We start from the raw sequence: 21,683 nt of genomic DNA on the forward strand, positions 1-21,683 counted from the left end.
GATTTATGGACCTTGAATCTAAAAGGGGCTAACGGAGATGGCTAGGAGACCGGTATTGGCTTTGGTTTTGACTTTCCTGATTTCCTTTGTTGCTAAAGATCTTAATTTTTTTTTTACAGGTGAAGCGCCGGGTTTTAATACTTCTGAAAATCCTTGAACAACTAAATATAGCACCATGCCTCATTCCATGAGGCATAATCTTATGTTCTACCCTAGCAAATCTGGAGAGCTGATAAGTGCTTGGTCTTTTCTAGAATATTTGTTTTCTTTTTAGTTTACATAAGATTCATTTAAACACTCTCTAGTCTTTGAAAATAAGTTATGTACATCTTAGACAGTTTTGTCTGGATTAACATAACCAATTGTTCAATGGTATAAATAACTGAAACCATTAATAATCCAAAATCTGAGAATTTAGGACAACTAAAATGATACCAGATATTTATTTAACAGACAACATCTTTACAATAACACCGTTAAAACATGCCACACTACATACCAGGAAGGACTTGTAAAGTGATGAGAAGCAGCACTGAGTTTTATGCCTCTGTCTGACAGCACTGGGATATTCCAAAGAAGGCTGTCTTTTCAGCAGATGCTCCTGATAACAAAATCTTAATCTGAAATTCTGTGGGGGAATACAAAATCCATTTTATAGTCTCCAAATCAAAACATAACCACTCTGAGGTTTTTTTGTTTTTCTGATTTGTGTGAAGCAATGTGCACACCTTTGTGTAGAGGACAGAAAAGACAACAAACTGTCAAAGTGTAGTTCAAGTGGTTTGCATTTCACTACCCATGTTTGGAGTATACTGTTTAATGACTTTAAAATAAGGAATAGCATAACCAAACTTACTTATTGCATGAATAAACTTTAAAGAGCTTTGCCTCAACATGACATTTAAAAAATATAAAGAATTTGAACAAATCCAAAACAATAACTTTTATATTGCTTTTCTTAACGCATAGGGATCCAAATCATTTTATGAACAATCAGTTGCATAAACAGGCTGTGTAGTCAACAATTTCCTTTTGAAAAAGTGTCCTGCACTAATCTACCTACATGAAGGTCCAATAATTTTATGTGAGCAGCAACATGCTGAGGAATAAAACTAAACTCAAAAACTCAACAAAACAAATTTATGGACTCTATAGGGACTACACTCTCTTTCACCATCTTTGTTTACAGGAACAACTCACTCCCAAATTTATTCAAATGCTGAAGTGTGGAGAGTATCAGGACTACTTTCTAATTTATACAAAGGTTACAGTTTAAGGTCATATGATTTTAGGACATAAAAACATCTCAAAAGACAAAACTGATTTTGACAAAACATACTAAAAATATTCTATAGTCAGTCATTTAAAGTGCCCCAACTGAATATTGATGAACTTGCCACCTACAAAAAATCTGCTTTTAGGGAAAGCGCCATGTACCTGCTAAGCATTAATGTATGAATTAATGATTGTGTCTCTGACTAATGCCAAGCAAAGAGAAAACATGACTTTTTTTCAGAAGCTGACTCATCATATATTATTTTTAATGATGCATTCCATAAATGACAGTTTTAAGATTTTACAGTTAAAAACACTGTTTACTTGAATACTTTTCCTATTTCTGTAACTTTAGAATTAGACAAAGGACTACTTGACAGTTTATGCCTTTTCCACTTGACTATTCAAATGGAAGAAAAAGGTCATCAGCCTTTCACAGTTCCTTAACCCTAGGTACAAGTGAAAGATTGAATCCATATGCTCTCAGCACAAAACTAATGATTTTGATATAAATCCCAGAAAGAGCGTCTTCCTAACAAAAGGGCTAATTAAAAACCTGTAAGAATAAGCTTAGCTAAAGGATACATTTCCATAGAAGGGGAAAAAAACTCTCTTCTATTTCTCGTGAAGGGTTAACAGTGTCTTTGTCATCATCAAACCTACACAATACAAATATTATTTACATGCCAATAATGGACAACCTTAAGGAAAACAGATGAAGTGTGATGGGATTTTATTTACTCACCTCAACATACAGACTGAATTCCATCTTCTCATTCAGCCCCTATCCAGCCTGGAATTGGTCCAACCCCCCTCATCTTACAATGTAACACTGTATTAATTATTATTTTCATCCCATTTATACAGAAAATCCTTAGTCATAAAGCGGAGTCCCACTGTGCTTGGAACTAGACAAACATCAAATTAAAGCTCATGTTTCTCCAGATTAAAATTCCAGGCTCCTTCACAGCAAGATGAAAGTACCATAAAAATTTTATTAGAGTAAATCCGCCATGCTGTTATCAACAGGTAATCCACCATTTGTATAATGGTCTTTGTTGATTTATAAAGTATTTAAGGAAAATAAGAAACAAATTGCTAAAGTGTACAGCAGGAGATGTATTCTTTAATCCTTTTCGCATGAAAAACCTACACTCAAACTGACTTGGTCTTGTTCATCTTGCTTCTTCTAGCATTGATTTTCCAGACTAGAAGGTATTTCTTCATTCTAGAAGAAACAGAAATAATTATTTATGCATGTAAATTCTACAGACTGTCACACCTGCTGTTGCAACAGCTCAGTAACGGCACTTACACTGTTGGGAGACAGATGCAGACCTATTTAGCCAATTTCTGCTTTCTAAATCTGCTCCCAAACATTGCCTCCACACCTCTTCGTCTAACTTGATGGATGTATGAAGTGTATAGCTAAAGCAGAGGCCTGTTGTACCCACAAAAGACAAAGTACACTACGCAAACACTAATATTAACTTGTTTTAAGCTCCTTAATGTACCGTAACTGCTTAAGCACTTTTGTGCCAAGTAAAAATAATACTGCCACTGCCAGTAATAAATCTGAAGCTTTACACTAACTGTGCCCGATGTTAACTGCACCAGCCCTCAGCCCTGGCTGGTTAGGCTTGTTACCGACTTGTTCTGAGAACTTCCTGTGTAAACTGGACCTTAGTACGAGACATTTCTTGTTGGGATGTACGTTAAGCTCAGGGTAACAGTAAAGGCCTTGAAAATATGGCCACAGGTTGAAGCAAGGGGTCCCAGAACTCACTGATGGTCGATGACTGGGCAGTGATAAAACACAACCCCAAAGGCTGGGCAAACATTGCTTTTGCTTTAAGAAGAGAAGCAGCAGCTAACTAAGGAAAATCAACAAAGAAACAAAAAAACCCAGCCAAGCTACAGGATAACACACCTGCTGCAGCTTGGGAAAGTACCCATTAAGCTTTTGCATCACCTAGCCCAGAGGCGGAGGCCAATTGTCTAGAAACAATATAAACACAATACATTTACAAATGGGTAGGATCTCCAATGTGGTTGGGCAGGGAGAAGAGACGCAACATGTTCACTATCATTTCAGCTTCCCTTGGTAGACAGGTTTTGAGTCTTACCACCTCAACCCCAGGCAATCAAGAACTGTGCTAATCACACCCACCGCATCAGCTCTGTGGAACTGCATACTCACAGATAGGGATTGTGAAGGACTAACTGACTATGGAGCGATCATGACCGTGTGACTATGTGGAGCGATAATGAAAGTGTGTTGTTAAAGAATGACAGTCTAGCAAATTTTTTTTAAAAAGCTTAAAATCGGCTTATCTGTCTTCTAAACATTCCCATCACAGCAATCTTTAATTCTCTACTTGACACATAAACACAAGTAACAACAAATATTACCAGAATTTTGTGGAGCAATGTAATGAAATAAAATCATGATTACTTTGGTTAATTTTTGTATGTGGAAAGTGGCACTGGCAAACATAAAATACAATTTCAAAAATGTGTGAAATTTGTGATGCCATCATTGTGATGACTGATGCATGCACAAAAAACTTGCATGAACAAGTCCAACATGAGACACAGGGTCAAGTACCAAAATTGAATCAATTCCAGCAATAGTCTATAGATAAAAGCCAAAAATAAACCAGAAACAAGGATATTCCACTAAAAAAGTAACTAAAATAAAATATTAAAACAAATGTGTAGGAGATGGGTGTTTAATATTTGTCTAAGCAAGAGGTTACAATCCAGCTATCATGTTTTTACTGATGTTTCCAAAACAGCCAGACAGAAGAATGTGACAATTTCACCATTAAATATTTCCTTCTATTTTACACTACACAATTTGCTTGAATGCATTCTATGTATGGTGAAGAGTACTAGCTCTTTCACATAGTCTATATTACTTGAAAGAGAACAAACGGAAGAATTAACTTGCCTCCTAAAATTTAGTGCATAGGAAGATACTACTAGAGATATTATTACTTTTTCTAAGGATAAATACACAAGAAGAAACAAAAAATAACAAAAGAGAAAAGAGGATATTTAGTTCCTTTAATGATTTAGACATAAGAATGAGAAAAGATTTTGAGTAGTCTTTAGATATTGTAATTCTTGAAATTCTTGAATGCCTATGCAGGAATTAAAACAGCATTAAGTTGGTATTTTATCATACAAAGATATCAAAAATTATTACTGTAACTGGTTAACTTCAATTTTTCATTTCCTTACCTGAAATTGGAAAAGAAATTAAAATTGAGTAACTTATAATACATCTGTCTTTCATGCAGCCATTGTGGAACTGGTGTTATTTCCATTTCTCCTAATTCATGGCTTGCGGAAAACTAGGGAAAACATTAAGAAAAAGTATACAAGTCACTTTCAAAAATAATTTGAACCTTCTTTATCAAAGAAAAAAAGCATGAATACTGATGACCTCAGTGGTGGCAAAATTCACATTTTATTTTGTCTACCAATGTAGGTTTTGTTTTATTTTGAACAAGCTTCCAGTTTCTACATGTTTTTATTATTTTAAACTTTAAGATGTTTCTATCATTTATAATATGTCATTATGGCACATACACGCTATTCAGGAAAGTATTCTGGCAGATGTTTAAGTCTGTCAGTAGTTAGGAAAGGCCCTCAGAACATTTGAAAATCCATTTATTTAGGCCCACTGAATATCTTTCTTCTTTAATGGTTTATCTCACACAAAGTATATAAGGAGAAGAAATCTGAATGTACTTATTCGCTGTTAGCAAGTAAAACTATGGGATATCGATTTCTTCCCATCACTTCAAGATACAATACTGAATAAGAGGAAAAGAGAATTAGACTTGTGTAAAGATTTCCAACACAATGCAGGCAGATAAACCCACCCAGAGGGTGGTCACCATAACACCTTCTAGCAGCAAACTCAAAAAACGCCCTTTCTTGAACCTCTGCCGTATTTTTCATGTAGGCAAACAGCATCTTATAACCAAATCAACAACGGGGTAAGGAAATAGATTTTCATTCTCCAAAGAGAATGTTCACGCCTGTGTGAAAGGATATAAAAATTACAAATTGTAGATTAGCATAATTCCTTTTCAAATTATGGACTGGAGTCTGACTGACAACAATACATGAAAATGGCAATGGACAGATGTACTTTTGTAGAAATCTTTATTATCTTTCATAGGAGTGTAAGAGAGAGAAGGTTGGCTACTAAGCAGTAACTAATTGTTTTGAATGAATCATTCTGTGGTTCAGTCAAAGCAAGTAGTAAATCTTTTATTATGGACGTTTTGGAACAAATCACTTTGGATTCAAATAAAGGCTGTACTTCAAATTTCTGTGTAAAGCAAGCATTCTAAAGGCAAAGGAGCAAGGTCGCAGCCTTTTTTTCCCAGTCAGGGTCCCAACATCTATTTTTTTCTTCCAGTCTGGTTTTATAAAAGCTTAGTACCTCCACCGGTAGCAAAAACATCTTGCCCGTTTTAACAACAGTAATTGCATCAGTTCCTAAGCCATGTCTGTAATTTTCTGACATTCAAATCATGTATCTCATACATGCAACAAAAAGTTTAACTTTAGCATCCAGCAACAATCCAATTATGTAAATTATGCAATTATCACTTCTTCCAGGCAAGGTTAGTGTCATACTAGTTCTAAACTTCTCTGATGCTAATGAGAAAAAGAGCTTCAAAGTTGAGTTGCCTTCAAAAACACTGAAGAACTGATGAAACGTCATGCGATGAGGTGCTCATATTCTTAAAGGGTATTATTTTTAGTGCTTCTGTGTTTTATTTTCATTAGGGTATTATTTTAGTACTCTGTGCTCCTGGTGAGATGGATTAGCACTCTAATCTGACTGAAAATTAACCTGGCAAGCGGATAAATACACATATAAAGTATTTTCGTTCATTTTCAGCTAAATTAGTGAGATGATCCAACACACTGGCCACGAAATCACCACTGTCAATGCAATGGAGAGGGTGTCTTAGAGCCACTCTCTTCTCAGCCTTACACAGGCTTAAACCAGTCATGGAATCTCATCCTGAGTTAGAGAATAAACTTTGCTCTTTTATTTTTTTAAAAAGGAAATGCTGTCAAGACCAAACGAAGACTAATCAATAAGTCACTGAAGGTTTACCTATTTACAATGCAAAGAGTAAAAGAACAGAAAAAGCAAAGATAAGACATGAACATTATCAGTTTCTATATACAGCCATCAGCAGAGGGTATGTCCTTGTCTGAGATGAGAAGATGCAGGACATTGAATGTATTCCCCGTCATGCATTACTATGCCCAGAAATGTAGATAATTAGTGGATTACAGGGTGCTAAGTTTTAAGTTACCCATCTTCCGATAAGCCTAGTGTGCTAAGGTTCAAACTGGATACCATGGTTCAAGATCTTAATATATGTATGAGCAAAAGGATGAGCTATGTTAAGCTCAAAGCCAACAGAGCACTCGTCTTTAGGAGGGACCAGTAAGCTCTTAAGCAAAGGTGGTAACATAATTGCAATGGGAATGTGACATGATAATAAATAAAAAGAAAAATGTTCTTTCTGTGAAAATCTCTGGGTTTATGTTGCTCTGTGTGCTGTACAACATGCTACCTTAGACACAAATGAAGCTGTAATTGTCCAATATTCTTTCTTTTGCATAGCTGTATTCGTAGAGACAGCCTGTAAATCATATGGGTTGTAGGGAGCGTTTAAGTTGTTCCTGTTTCGCTGAAGACAGTATATATATTCCCCAGTATCTTTTAGCAATAATGGTCTCTGTCAAGAGAGGGAATTATTTACATGTATATATATTATTTATTTTTCATGATTACAAGTTATATATCTATATATTTTACTATGAGAACAAAAATAAAAAGTACCCAAATGTTCTGATAAAAAGCTTAGCAGAAGTGCTGAATTGACTAGAAAGTTATTCTATTATCATCACATTTTTCTGTTATTTCCAATCTAAACAATTATTTTTCAGTTCCACCAAAGCTAGTTAAGTATTACTAGTTCTTGTTAAGGAAACAGTTTCATATAACCCTATTAATGTTAAAACTTAATGTTACAACTTACAACTAATGAAAAACTTTTTAGTAGTTAAGTTTCTCAATCTATAAAAACAGTGGTAAGCACTGTTAAGATCAAAAAAACACTGTAAAGCTCTTTAGTAGCAAACACCTATACGGTTAAAGATTGTAAGTATCAGTGATACCTAGTTGTTTTGAAAATATGTCATTATAACTGGAAGAAATTTTAGTTTTGTGGACAACTGTAATGCTTCCTAAAAGTTCTGCAGCCGTATCTGAAATCAGAAGTCCCAAGGGACAAAATAGAACATAGATTTTATTTTTATTGTGCATCCAAAATGTTTCACAAGATGGTGCACATTGAAAGAAGCACTTTTTCTGTATTGCCTATTTTATTTTTTTCCATGAAAAAGTGTTTATGCAAATTATAATTAAACCAGATATGTGTCTGTCAGTCATTGAATACACCAAATTAGTAAGAGAATACAATCAGAATCCCATTTGGCTACATCAAGAACAGATTGCCCAGTACCACTCACAACAAATACTGGCCTCATTCTTGCCATGTCTGCTCAGGACAGACACAATCACAACTCAACTCAGTGCTAGAATAGCTCAACTATGGGGAGCGCTGGCTAAGTGCTAAGTTTAAGTGATTGCTGTGCACCCAGAGATGGAATAAATAATTCTGGGTACCACTATTATGACCATTTCCTCCCAGAACGCTGCTAAGGCTCTGACCATTGCAAAGGGTAATTTAGCTTCCAATTCCTGTTTTTAAGAATTGTATTTCAATCCTGATAATTTGAATTCTAATAGTTTATTCTCTTTAAACATTTTGTTGATTCTAAGGACAGAGCTATTCTTTTTCAGAGGAAAAAAACTTCCAGGAAATAAGTGTTTTAGATTAGAACCAGCATCATTTCTAGTACGTGTAATTGAACAGGATGTGGAGAAGGGAAAGTAAAATTCACCGTAAGTGTGAACATCTGAAGTCGGGTGACATCAGCCTCTCTAGCTAACTCTTCACACAATGGTAACTTTGTTTGCCAGCCAAGTTTGCCTCGAAGCCTCAAAATATGCATTATAACATCATCATCAATTGGTTCTGGTACATCAAGAAAAGAAAAAAAAAAGTGTTGGTTTTTTCCCCTTAAATATAAAACCTTTAGATTCATTGTACAAGCCAGCCAGCCATTCATTCTTTAGTTTCATTGCATAAGCCTTAACAAGTGTGGAAGGTTCATCTAATGCTATTTAGACCAAGTTGGAAGACCCTGAAGACATGTCTCAGACAGTCTTTCTCAAAAAAAAAAAAAAAAAGGCCATCAGATATTCCAAATGCTTTTTTTCTGAAATTGAAGAACAGTGCTTCAATTGACTTCAAAGTAATTTCAATTTCCAGTGATTTTACACTGATCTTTGGTGTAATTTACACATCAAAATTCAAAGTACTCAGTAGAAAAAATATTATTTACATGCCAAAGACCTTCTCAAATGCTAAAAAGATTGAAAGAATGAGAAAAGACTTCTGAAGGCAGAGCAAAATCTCAGCTAAACAAAAAGACTGTTGAAAATGAAAGAATACCAATAATACTTTTCTTTCTAATATTTCAAAGAAATTCCTTTTTACATGGAAACATATTACCCCTGCAGAAATCAGACCAATCTAGTCCTGCATAGGAGAAGAACACTCCAGTTGAACAAAAGATTCTATAACATTATGGAAAACAATTTGAGAAGTCCTGGAAAACATTAGAAATATTTTTTTGTGGTTTTTAATCCCTATTAAAATGTGCATAGAAAAATGTTTGAAAAAAAAATAATATCGGAATCCAGTTGTGGTATCACTCCCTTCCAGCTTTCAGACTCAGCAACAGATATTTTTAATGGAGAAATAATGATCAAAATCTATTTTTCCTGACACTAATCTTGGAAGATAAGTAGGAAATCACGACTACGCTTTACAAATCTTCTGATTAAAAGAAAACTTACTGTAACTATCTATAAAATATAAACAACATCAAAATAAAAATTCAAATTCTGCCTGAAAGTCTGCTCTGAGATCAGGTATAAAAAACCTAAACATCAGAAGGTGAATACAGAGGGTGAAGTTGTTAGCCTTTGAAATAAGGTTTAAAATGACAGCACTCTCTCATTTGCAGCTGTGTCAGCTCTGCCCTACATGTGTACTCTTAACTGTAAAGGCAGGAGGAAGATGAGGAAAGACAGTAGCAGGTGAGTATATTCTCCCTTATATCGATGTAAATCTGAGGTAAATACACTGGCTGTACGGGCGTAACTAACAGCACAGTCTTCCCCCCCAATCCTACAACTTACATACCTGTTCTATCATAAGTATGAACTTTGCTTCTCAAAGTCTTTTTAGAAGATCTTTCAACTTTTGATTGCTCACGAGTTTTTTTAAGGCAACTTGATTCCAAAACAGCTGTTTGCATTTCAGTCTTTCTAATATGATCTGCAACCAACACATTAAGAAGGAAAATATCAGTAATTTAAAGCAGATCATTTGCACATTTTTTCACTAATTTAAGTTAACCTTCCTACAAGTTTACATGTCTGTGCCCGCTTCCCGAAATGCATTTTGATGGTTTTAATACTTGTATTTAGAGACACAAGAAGCTGTTTCTTTTTGTAGGTAATACATTAAAACTTGTACTCAGATCATCACTTGACATCAGTTACTTCAGCATGGTTGGATAAGAAATGTTATACTTGTTTCCTGTGTATCCCATGAAGTAAAAAGAATGACATTCACTTTGGCTTTTGTCATTTGTTTGTCCCTCTTTATTGCTAGAAAACCTTTTAATCCATTCTGAAACAGAGAAATCCTAGACCCTAGGAAAGCAGCAGTAGCCAAAGCATCGGTGCCTTATCAACGCTTTTCCAGTCACACATATAAAGCACAGTATCATATGTACTACTTTGAAGAAAATCAACTCCATGCCAGCCAGAACCCGTACAACCCTACACTTCAATACCTTGTTTAACAAGGCATAGTTTCTCAATAGTGGTGTTTTAGGTGCAGAAGATTTACAGGACACACTTGATTCAAAAATGTTTTCTGCAAGTTTCACTCAAAGCATGGTCCCAAAATTACTAATATAAATGAACTCCAGCTTGCAGACTTGCTTGAATTTTGACCTGTTGAAGTCAGTTTGAAACTTGCAATGACTTTCAAAGAACAAGAATTGTGATCACAAGGCCACCGAGTCCTTGTGAGTTTTGTTTCATCATACATACAACTTCCATGAATTATGATTTTATATTTTAGAGACATGACCTCACTTCACACTTCAAAAAAACCCAAGCTGATTGGAGGACAATAGGAAAGACAAACATATATTTAGTTTTCATTAACATCTGGTGGAGTAAATATATTCAAGACCCATTACACAGCCTTCTCACCTACAGAAACTTTGAATAGTCAAACCTACACAGAAAAGAAGTATGGATAACTATAACCTTTTAAAACCAAAATAAATGCATACTCTATGCATAGGCTTTGCAGTTGGTATAAAGAGTTAAAGTCAGTGTTATATCTCCACTATTCCACTTTTTTTTCTTTTTGTTTTTTAAAAGATGTTTTTTTAAAAGTTTTGCAGGAGTCTTTTTATGTATTCACTACCTACAAAGAAAGCGTTGTTTGCTCGCTTCTAAAGGCTTTAGAGAGGACAGGGTGTATGTTTGTACTATGGCTGCCCATTGCAATATTATCTCTCCCCTACAGTAAGACTGCTATTTTCAGTAGAAAAACAAAAAAATCATCATCAGACCACACTTGAAGTAAAAACTGGAATGCTCATGACTTACAGTATTCTTTGTTAGAAATGCACTCAAAGACACTGTATATTTACAAGTGCTTGGAAAAGAATTGCTACAATGATGAAGAAAGAAAATCATATCTTTCATTACTCCACTTTCTGTCATTTTGGGTACTTTACCATATACAGGAGAAGAAGGTGATGAGCCAAAACCATGCTGAACTCCTTTGCAAGCAGAAGCTGTGGGAACTGTCTTTTTCAAATTCTTATTCTTTGACATTAAGGACACTGATTTTGTTATGCTCCTTTTTAACTTCATTGTCTCTTGCTCTGACATGCTAGTAGGCTGACAAACAGACTCTTCTCTTCCCTCCTTATGTATTCTTGAGAGCCTAAAATTGAACAATATACTCTAGTAGGGTAAAACCTGAAGATTCAGTCATACAGGCAAAATAGAACAATCAACTAAAATATGACTCGTATAATGGTTTGCATTTATGATTAAGATACAGCTGTCCTATGGCACAGAGTTAGAGCTTTATTCATGATGAATAAAATATACAGTGAGGGTGGCAAAAGAAATAAAAATAAAATTACAGCTCTACCTCTTGTGCTCTGACACTATAGGCATCAGAAGAATTATTACATAAGAACTGATAATTTTTTTTATTAGTCTCAAAGGTAAGAGAGCTTCAAGATTAAACTAAGTTTAAGCTCTGTGAAACACAACTGAGAAAACAATACTTCAAAAAATCAATGGTATAATTTGTTCTCATTCTTAGTAATTCCATCAGCATGGTATCTACTATGAAAGCAGAAAAACAAGTAATAAGTTCTATTTTCAAAATTAAATTCTTTCCTAGAAAAAGCATAAAAAGTAAGTAAGAATACTGTAATACAGGATTTGTTGGGGTTTTTTTCAAGCTCATTCTTAGATTTGTAGACTAATCTGAAAATCTCTTAAATAAGTTCAAGATGAATGAAAAAGTAATTCAAGATTAAGCTAGAGAGCTCTGAAAAATACGTGCACTATATTAGCTTGAACAGAAACATAAGGAAAATAGTCGTCAGCAGTTAAAATACAAAGAAAAGGACACAGGAGAGTAAGCAACACCAGCTTCTTACACATCTTGCAGGTGACAGCCTCTGCATACATTTAAGTGTACACATCTTAGATAAATTTTTAATCTGTTCCAGCTAATTTCACTTGTCAGGATAAAATGAAAAATAAATAAAAACCACAAAGGAAATAATGATTTCAATGGTTGAAAAATTAATTAAGGTAACTATGCCTCAGCTAAATGTTGGTCTCACTCTGTTGTGGATATGCTGTAAAAAATTCAGACTATATAATTCAGACTAATAGGATAATTCAAAATCTAGATTATATTAAAGTGGCAATGACATCAAAGAAGAAGACTTAGAGCAGCTGAAATTGTCTAAAACTCATGTGCCAGAACTTTTTGCTTTAGCAGCAGACGCATGCTATATATGCACTTCCCACAAAAGCATGAACGATGAATGCACAAGTCTTGAAGTTTCTCTTCCAGTACAGAGTTCCATAATACAAACTACTAAAAGGAAAGAAAGGGTGAGCACTGTTCATACCAAAAATACACCTCAAAGAAGTTACTCTATTCCATAACTTCTTTCTTGTGGTACGTGCACACTTAGCTGTGGGTAGCTCTTCAGCAGCAGCCTGTTCTTTTGAAGACTGATTTCAGGTCTTTGACAACAAGAGCAGCTTTGCCTGATACACCAGCAGTCTTAGCTAGATGTAACAGCTACCTGAGCATTCGCAGTATGGCTCTTCTAGAGACCTTGAACTAGAGACCTTGAACGTTCCGCGTGTTAGTTCAGGGACTAATCAGAAAGAATGGGAACAGCAGCCACTTTCCAAAAAGGTGGGAAAAAGTGAGAGAGGACCTGATAACAGAGCTGTGATTACCTACAATCTAGATAAGCACATACAATGATCACCTAGATATCAATACATTTACTGGTTATCTGGCAGAGACCAGAGTCACTTCCTTGCACATATCTGAGAAAAATCTGTGACACAGCAGCATGTAGATGCAGGAGACAACATGTCTCAGAATAGACAAGTAAGTCCTCATCTCCCTCATGAAACTGTCACTTTGAGAGACACCAACATCACTCAGATCTGGAATTTTTGGAGGAAGAGTAAATTGACCAAACTCTGACATGGTCTTATAAATTGCATTCTTTGTACTAAAATGAAGTTTGATTTTTGCATGTTTACCCTTCCCTGGGTCAAGATTATGCAGCTGTCCTCTGCTAACTGTTAGGAGGAAGGAATTTTTTTCTTTCTAGCTAGGACATAGTGCTGAACTGTGGTGGTCTGCTGTCATCTTACCTAGACCACTAGATTAGTAGAATCTTCCTCAGTAATGGCCCTCTTTCGCTATGAATTACATTTTCCATGTGATAGCATGCAATCAAACATGAAAATTTATTCCAAAAGGTAAGAGGTGCTGGTTGGTTCCCTGGCTGCAAAGAAGGATTATGGTAGTTAGTAATTATCTTGTAGAGTCTATGAAGGTAGACTTGACCTTCCTTAATTCAAAGCTATAGGGACATTCTTTATTTTTTGGACTAAGACCTAACTGTTGTAGAATCCCTTCTTCATAGTCTCACAGTTAGAGCAGAGAAGATGTCTTAAAGAAACTTGTCAGAACAATTTAAAAAAGGAGTGGAGAACTAGACTGTACTAAACTGGATGCTGCAGCCGGTGCAGACAGTTCTGTGCTAAGAGGAGTTTTGCCTTCTGAAAAGAGAAGTGTGAGAGAAAAAAAAGTGAAACTTCAGGTTGTAAATGGCAACCCCCAGTAAGATTCTTCTGTTCACTGAAGAATGACAAAGTGCTGGCAAAGTCAAATCCAGTATGTGAAAGATAGGACAGAAATCTCTGCTAGCAGCCCCTGATACACAAATAGCAGCACTTCTGTGCTTTTCTCAACAGATGTATGAAGCCAAAAATTTTATCTGGGCGAAATGCAGAAATACAAAATAAGTTGCACTATGAGCACTGAAACTAATGAAGACTGGCAGTTTCCCAATCTGTACTTTAATACTCCCTAATCACTCCCCAGAAATAATTCCATCTTCAATTTCCATGCCCGAATTCCTCCTCTCAGCTTTCTTTCACGTCACCTACTAAATAAACAAGACAATTAGCAGCATGTATTATGGATGGTGATACAAGCCAGAATGCAGATCTTTACTGTTCAGAAACTTTCCGATATCTGGCATGGAGACCATTCTGCCTGGCTCAGGACTGATGAAAATTGAGGTTCCATTACACAAAATCTCATTTTTCATAAATTGAGAAGTTCACATCTTCCAGATGTCTACATCATCTCTCATATAAGTTTCGATGCAAGAGATCAATTAGTTAAAAATCCATTGAGAAGAAATTGATAGACAAACTTCATTTTTTTAAAAAAGGAATTTAGGATAAAATACCCCAAGTGTGGTTCTAATCCAATTCAGGACCAGAGGTTTGCCTGCAAGAAGGGCAAACTTGTCTCATCAGCCTCAGAAAAATATTTTCCTTCCTCATCACCTCTACGAAAGGGAAAGGAAACCAAAAGATGAGCTGTGCCAGAAGACTGGGGATTACAAACTTCTAGAGCTACCTGCCACAGGTATCTGTGCAGGATAACAGTATGAGAGGTCCAAAAAGGGAGAAGACAAGTCCCTGGTCAACAAGTTGATAAACAGATACATGGCAGAGCTGCAGCCCTAAACATTCATAATCCAATAATTATGGATGCCAAGGAAGTAAAAGGGAAAGGGACTGCAGAATGCAGTTTCCCTAAATAGCCTCTACTCCTGCTACTGTTAGAGGGAGAATCCTGGACTTCACTGATCCCACTATAGCAATTTTTCTGAACCTTTAATTCTTGGCAAGTATACCTCACCCCTTCACCCTGTCATGCCACTTCAAAGGTTTTTGATACAATATTTGAGATCAATATGAACACTCCTTTAGTTTCACTTTGAGACAATAAATATCAAACAATTAAATCACCTCAGTCATTATATTCCATCATTAAACTTGAAAAATACTAGCACTTGACTTCTTCACAGGTGAAAACAACACAGTGTATAGGAATACATTTGCATTGGTTCATATAGTATATAATTTCCCATTGACTAGACTGGATTCTGTTTGCAAGGACTTCACTAGCACTTCTCCAGATTTTCAGTGACATAAACAACATCAGACTCTATTGCAATGGGCAAAAATTATTAAGTTTATGCTGAAGCGTCAATCCAAGCTTCACAGAATTCGCAAAGAAGCAGTCGAATAATTCAGTAGAAGACATCCATTGCCATTTCAAATTTTAAGTAGCAGAGAACAAAAAGCTATGATAAAGAAGTATAATTTCACATACCCATTTCCAAAACACACGCCTTGCTCTTTTATTGTTGCTTTGTGTTTCCTTTCTGTGCTTCCTCTGTAAACTGCTGTGCGAAGAATTGAGTATTTTGTCTCTACTGAGGATGACTGGGAACAAAGGGCAGAGAAATACACTAATTTCAATAACCATTGAGTGAGCGGTCATATATTATAATCCAAAAAACCCAGAGAAGACTTTTTTTTTAACAACTATGGAAAACATTTTCAAAAGCACAACTGACAGCTTAACTCATCTTTCATTACTGATTTTTTTTGAGTTTTATTTAAGATATACAGCATTTTATGTGCATGAGAATTTACTTATTAACAAGAATCTTAGCAAATGACTTTAAAATAACTGTGCTCAGAGCACTAAAATTAATGTCTAGTATTTTCACATGGAGTATAAAATTGCATTCTCCTGTTTCCATCAACCTAAGTCTAAACAGTTGCAAATCTTCAGAAAAAGAAATTCTAAATTTAGAACAACAAATCATTATTTTTCAGGCATTGAGCCAAACACTAACTAAATGAAAACAGATTAATTTACATGGATTTATAGATGGAGTAAGAAGAGATTCACATACATAAAATGTAGAGGTCCGATTTTGGTTAAATTAGCATCATAGAACAGAACTTTGCTACTTTATATGAATCATGAGACTAAACAGTTTACACAGGACAAATAAAAGCTAAGATAAGTTAAAACGGAATATAACGCCTGTGTCTCATATTTGAGAGCTGCAGTTTACTGGTATATGAAGAGAACTCATACTGTAGCATATTTGGTAAGAGCAATTAAGGAATGTGAGGCTCTCCATTGTACTCTGCTTTGGAGAGACAGAGGGGAGTGGGTTAGGAACAAATTAAGGAGATTCCATCAACAATGGCAGGACTTTAGTTGGGTTTTAAGCAAAAACACTTTTCTTCCAAATTCCCATATTTTAATTGTTACTCTGTATCAAACACTTCCTCCGGGAAGATGCCTGAAGATAAATAGCAGCCTCTGAGGTTTTCCTTGCAAGGTTCCTAGGAGGAAGAATTTCACTCCCACAGCTGTGCAGGCACTAAACATGTAATTCACATGTATTCAGATAACGTTTTCCCAGGCAGAACCCAGATTAAAAAAAGCAATAATACTTGCTGTACGTAAAAACACTGTAAATCCAGGATTATACTACATATACCAAGGTTGTCCATAGAAAGGATGCCTGTCTACATTAGGTTAACATCACTTTTTTCAGTCTTACAAAACATCCCCATATCCCCAAGGTTGCATTGGCAAATAAAACCAGTTGTGCAAAAATTACTTTAGTATTAATGCTGTTGCAAACTCCCAGAGGGGCTCTGTATTCCACTAAAAATACACTAAAACAGCTGTATTCCACTACAAATCTGTTTATATTTCATTTTTGGACCACTCTGAAGAGATCAGCAAGGCTACGCTTTCAACAGTCCCAGCTGCCCAAGCCCAGAGTCGGGTCCAGAAGCACATGTGCAACAGCACTGGCTTTAATTTACCAGTGCACAAGCTAACCCTGACTCCAGGATTAGCAGCAACTGACCCGAATTTTTAAAGATCTAATTTTGGGCTTTTGGACACCCAGATTTATAAAGGATTCAGGAACGTAAATACTTTTGTATTTAACACTAGTTTAAGAAAATATATAATGGTAACAGCAAACCCTAAGTCAGACTTTTAGTATAATGGAAATATAGCTAGGAGGGTACAAACTGCAATTAAAATTTTAACACATAGTCTAGCTTAAAATCATGCATATTCTCACCAGTTCACTGTTGTCTTTTTCACTGCTGTCAGACGGTTCACACACACTATACCTGCCTTTTACCATAAGCAGTACCTCTGTCCTCTCTGGTTCAAACCGGAGACGAGATACTAATTTTTCTTTCAGCATTTTGTTTCGCTCATCCATCTGCCGTAGGTATTCTTCATCTTAACAGTAAGAAAATAACTATTGAATTAAATCTGCAGCAATGACTGTCTCCCCGCTATGCCCTCAGCGTGAACTTCATACTTGGAAAATCTGCATGCCTTATTAGAAATCAGGTGGTGTTTGGATATTCGTTTCTGCAGTGTTGGAACTGAAATTTCACACAGTTGACAAATTAAAAACAGTTAATTGTCCACTAAGTGGCAAATTAAAAATTTGTTTGCTTTGAAAAATGAATAATGTAGAACTATAAAAGCAAACAATCACTGCATTAATCACAATTTAGATAAAAGAAGAACATAAATTTTTACAAGGGGTCTACAAGAAAAAAAAAGAATTTCTGAATTTTTTGAGAGTCATATACCATATAGAGTATATATGGAAAGTTTAGAAGAGTCTGAAAAGATATTTTGAGGATTTTTTAAAATCCTGAATCCAGCCAAAAATAGCACCCTGAAAAATCCAGTTCAAAAAGACCATTGTACATTCTAACCAGGAAGATATTAGTACAAAGTAAAAAAAAAGCATTCAAAACCAGGACAGAGCAAAGGTCTTCATTCCTGACTTGCAAGTCTCACTCAGATATCATATTAGCCTACTTTCCCAGTTAGGTCTACCTTCTCCATTCCCTCACATGCTTCAGAATCACAGCATCATCATAGCCCGGACATGGTAACACATAACGAGGTAGAACTATTAAGTGTTATAAACTCTAACTGGTGTCTCTGATTTGCAACAGTTAATTATGAACTGCAAATATGTATGCATAAACCCAAATTTAGATCAAAATAGGTAACCGCAGGTCAACACCTGCAAAACTAGGGGTAGGATCTGGCTCAACATATGGTAGCTCACTGTGCAAAAGCTTGGGGTGTAACATCCTTGGGGAAAACAGAGGGGAAGACTATGACCCACTCATTTAATTAACTTTCAGAGCATAGCAAGATGGCCCAGCTGAAAAGGACGGAAAACTGAAGAAAACTGAAGGCACCATTTTTCTTGAACACAAACTGCCTTTTTAAAACTGCCTTTTGTTTTGGAGTAAGGATCAAAACTTATTAGTCAAAGTATAAAAAATAGTCAATAATTTATTAAGGACTCAGCTGATCAAATAATATAAAGATTTGAAACCCAGCTGACAGTCAATCAAAATACTGGATCTTTTCAATTGCCAGCAAAAAATGGTGAGAAAATAATAAAATGCATATCTACTTGAAAAATGTATGATTTGTTAGAGTCTCTACCTGCATTGTAGATATCCATGCGTGTCAAAATTTAGGCACGTCTAAAAGGAAACCTGCAAGTTTGGTGCTGTGATAAAGAGGGACAGGACACCCAGGATACATCAGTGATATCTTGCAAGATGATTTTCCCTCAGCAGTTGTTAGATGCTTGTTTAACTTGTATCTAATTGTAGTTGGGAACTATTTAATGGCTTCTTACACACCTTTCTTAACTGCTTGGCTTTTTCTAACAAGGGGCAGTGACCCAAGCTCAAAGACAGCCCACAAGCGCCAGGATATTCATACAGCAATGCTGACAACTACCAGCCCTCAGACACTCCTTGAACCAGAAGTTACGCTGGTTTAGTAACTCTCAGCTGATAATTTATTTTATTGCCTGTAGTATCACAAAATCTTACACTCTTCAGGGTTGGTTTTGCTTTCTTACTATCCTGAAGAGTTCAGGATAGTAAGCCATGCCATGCCTGGCTTTAACAGGCACAGTCCACTTCTTTCCACTCCCGGCATCGTATTGGAGCCCCCTGTAAATGCAGGAAAGGTGGAAAGTTAACCTAAGCTAAGCCATGGCTAAAAAGAAACCCTACTTTTACATGACAGATGACTGCTTCGATATTTCTGCATATGAGGATTGATCTTTCAAGCTTTCTTTCCACACTGAAAAAGCAGCCAGAGCCCCCCGTCTCTGCTCACCATCTCTGTGGCCACTAATCTGGCCCTTATCTCCAGCCGGGAGCTGGTGGACAGGACAGGACAGGGCAGGGCCCCTGGCCACAAGTGGTGGTTGTTGGGGAGCTGTTGTGGGGGACGGTTGAGGGTGACCATTGGGAGCCGTTGGGGGGCACCCTGGGAGTTGCTGAGGGCTAACGGCTCTCCCTGTCCAGGCTGTGACATCTGGCCTTTGTAGCACCGGCCTTGGTTTGGGATGTACCGACCTCCAACTGGAGGGTAGTCATGCAGCAATAAAACCCTGCAATTGAGAGATGAAGTAAGGTTAGTTTTGGCAAAAAAACATTCAATTTTTGGTGAAAACCATTCCGTGGTAATGCTGAGTAAAGCCAGTAGTAAATGAGTTCATTAACTTCCTTCAACAATTTCTGTAGTATGGGTCTGTGTCATGGAGAGACACTTCAAGCTGCGGGAAGTTCAAGAAGACATTAATAAAGCAAATACTTAGATGAAATAATCAGATGTTGTTACACCCTCACCAAAGTGGATTTTTTTTAAGGTAAAACTATTTAGTACTTCAGTATCTTGAAATCAGTCTGCTTACAAGTTTTCTTGAGTCCCCTGTGTAAACAGATTATATCCTTCAACTTGTTTCTCATTAATCATAACATTATTTCATAATTAAAAGAACAAAGTATACTTTAAGAAATGTGAGGATATTTTATCTGATCTGCCAGACTGACAGAAATCTGAAAAGGAAAATAAAAGTCTGCTCAGGATTACCTCATCCATACTTGATTTGACCATACATGTTTTTCCCTAAAGATTCAAATGGTGACTAATCCTTTACTTGTTAACGTGAAATGCTTATACTCAAATAAAATATAGTTTTTCAAACACATTAATATGAATAAGTCTGGCTTGGTGAGTCAGTAACAAGTGTCATACCAAGGAAATGCAACCTCAGGAGATTATAAAAAATAGTTAAGTACTTGCAGGAAGCTTATCTGTTTTTCCACTTATGCACAGGAGATTTACATGCAAAGTTCCCATTGAAGCTACTTGTAATTAACATTGAGCAGTTATAAGAATACAGAAAATAGGAATGCTAAAAAAAAATTAGTATTTTCCAGCCATTAAAATGTATGGCTTAATTTGTATCTGCAGATTTTTCTGTTTATAAATGTTTGGGGTTTATGAAGGATTTAGAAAGGATGACTCCTGAGAATTGAGACTTTCAATATTATCCTATTATTCTAGGACAGGTTCAGCTGAAAAGACACTTTTAATCCAAGAATAAAAAATCTTTTCTAAGTGCTGCTATGAATCTAGATGCAATAAATTTGAGAAGTTCCCACTATGTTTGCTGGCTTATATAATTGCACAAATCTGGTTAACACTTGAAACCAGAAACATTCTATGTGGCTTTGAAATTAACTTCAAGTATTTTACCTTTTTTTGTTACATATGACTACATTTACACATTGTAGATTTATGGAAGGTGATTTCTCTTTGGATGGGAATTTTGTGTCCCCTTTGTGCTGAGATAAATAACATTACTGCAAAACTGATTGAAGCGTTACATGCTCCTAACCAAATAAGGAAAACAAAATTAAAATGAACATATGTTGACAAATGTACAGTTTGCTAAAGCAATCACTGTACTTTGTTAGGGGATATGAAGTAATGTTCCTACAAGAATTTTGAACCTAAATCATTACAAAACTAATCTCAGGGCACTCAGGAATGACTGGGTAATGTTAAGAGGAACCATGTTTTTCCAGTCTGATTCATAAGTTCAAATGTATTTAAGTAAAAGTCTTTAAATCTTTAAATAGTGCATTCACTAGGTATAGTAAAAAATTACTAGAACACACTAACCAGCACAGCAGTTAGATCCACCCAAATCCTACAGATTTTCACTTAAGTATTTGTATCGTAGTCATGTGAAGGAATATTTGTAACAGATGAAGGTTCCACTGTGTTGGGAATCCCAAGAATGACATGGATAAACAGCTATGGACTGAGAAAAAATCTATTCATGGTTATGAGTCCACTAGCACAGGAACTGATACAGGAAAATTTTTACTCACTGGTATAAAATGAAACCAGAATCAAATGTCTATTCCAGCAAAATTAGTAGCCCATCCAAAGAAAAACAGTATCTCACCTTGTGTTGTGCTGAAGTACCAAACCCTGGCCCTAAATAGCAAAGGCTATGCAACTGTATGCCTAACTTCCGTGGCCGAAGCTTTCTGACACTCATGCAGGATCCACTGGAGAAGAGATCTCTTG

At 35.9% G+C, this 21,683-nt stretch overlaps 1 protein-coding gene across 1 annotated transcript; it reads right to left on the reverse strand.

Annotated features, from left to right (window-relative positions):
- Positions 1-499: 499 nt before the first annotated feature.
- DNAH14 (dynein axonemal heavy chain 14) lies at positions 500-11,361 on the reverse strand. The gene is made up of 7 exons (XM_074578216.1): positions 11,281-11,361; positions 9,660-9,794; positions 8,290-8,423; positions 6,894-7,058; positions 4,522-4,634; positions 2,021-2,503; positions 500-628 (listed from the first exon to the last, which is right to left on the reverse strand). The coding sequence occupies exons 2-6, from the start codon at positions 9,772-9,774 to the stop codon at positions 2,431-2,433; spliced, it is 600 nt and encodes a 199-aa protein (XP_074434317.1). The 5' UTR covers positions 9,775-9,794; positions 11,281-11,361; the 3' UTR covers positions 500-628; positions 2,021-2,430.
- Between the last annotated feature and the right edge of the window lie 10,322 nt (positions 11,362-21,683).

The sequence above is a fragment of the Larus michahellis genome, chromosome 3, assembly GCF_964199755.1.
Source record: "Larus michahellis chromosome 3, bLarMic1.1, whole genome shotgun sequence".
NCBI classification, from domain to species: domain Eukaryota; kingdom Metazoa; phylum Chordata; class Aves; order Charadriiformes; family Laridae; genus Larus; species Larus michahellis.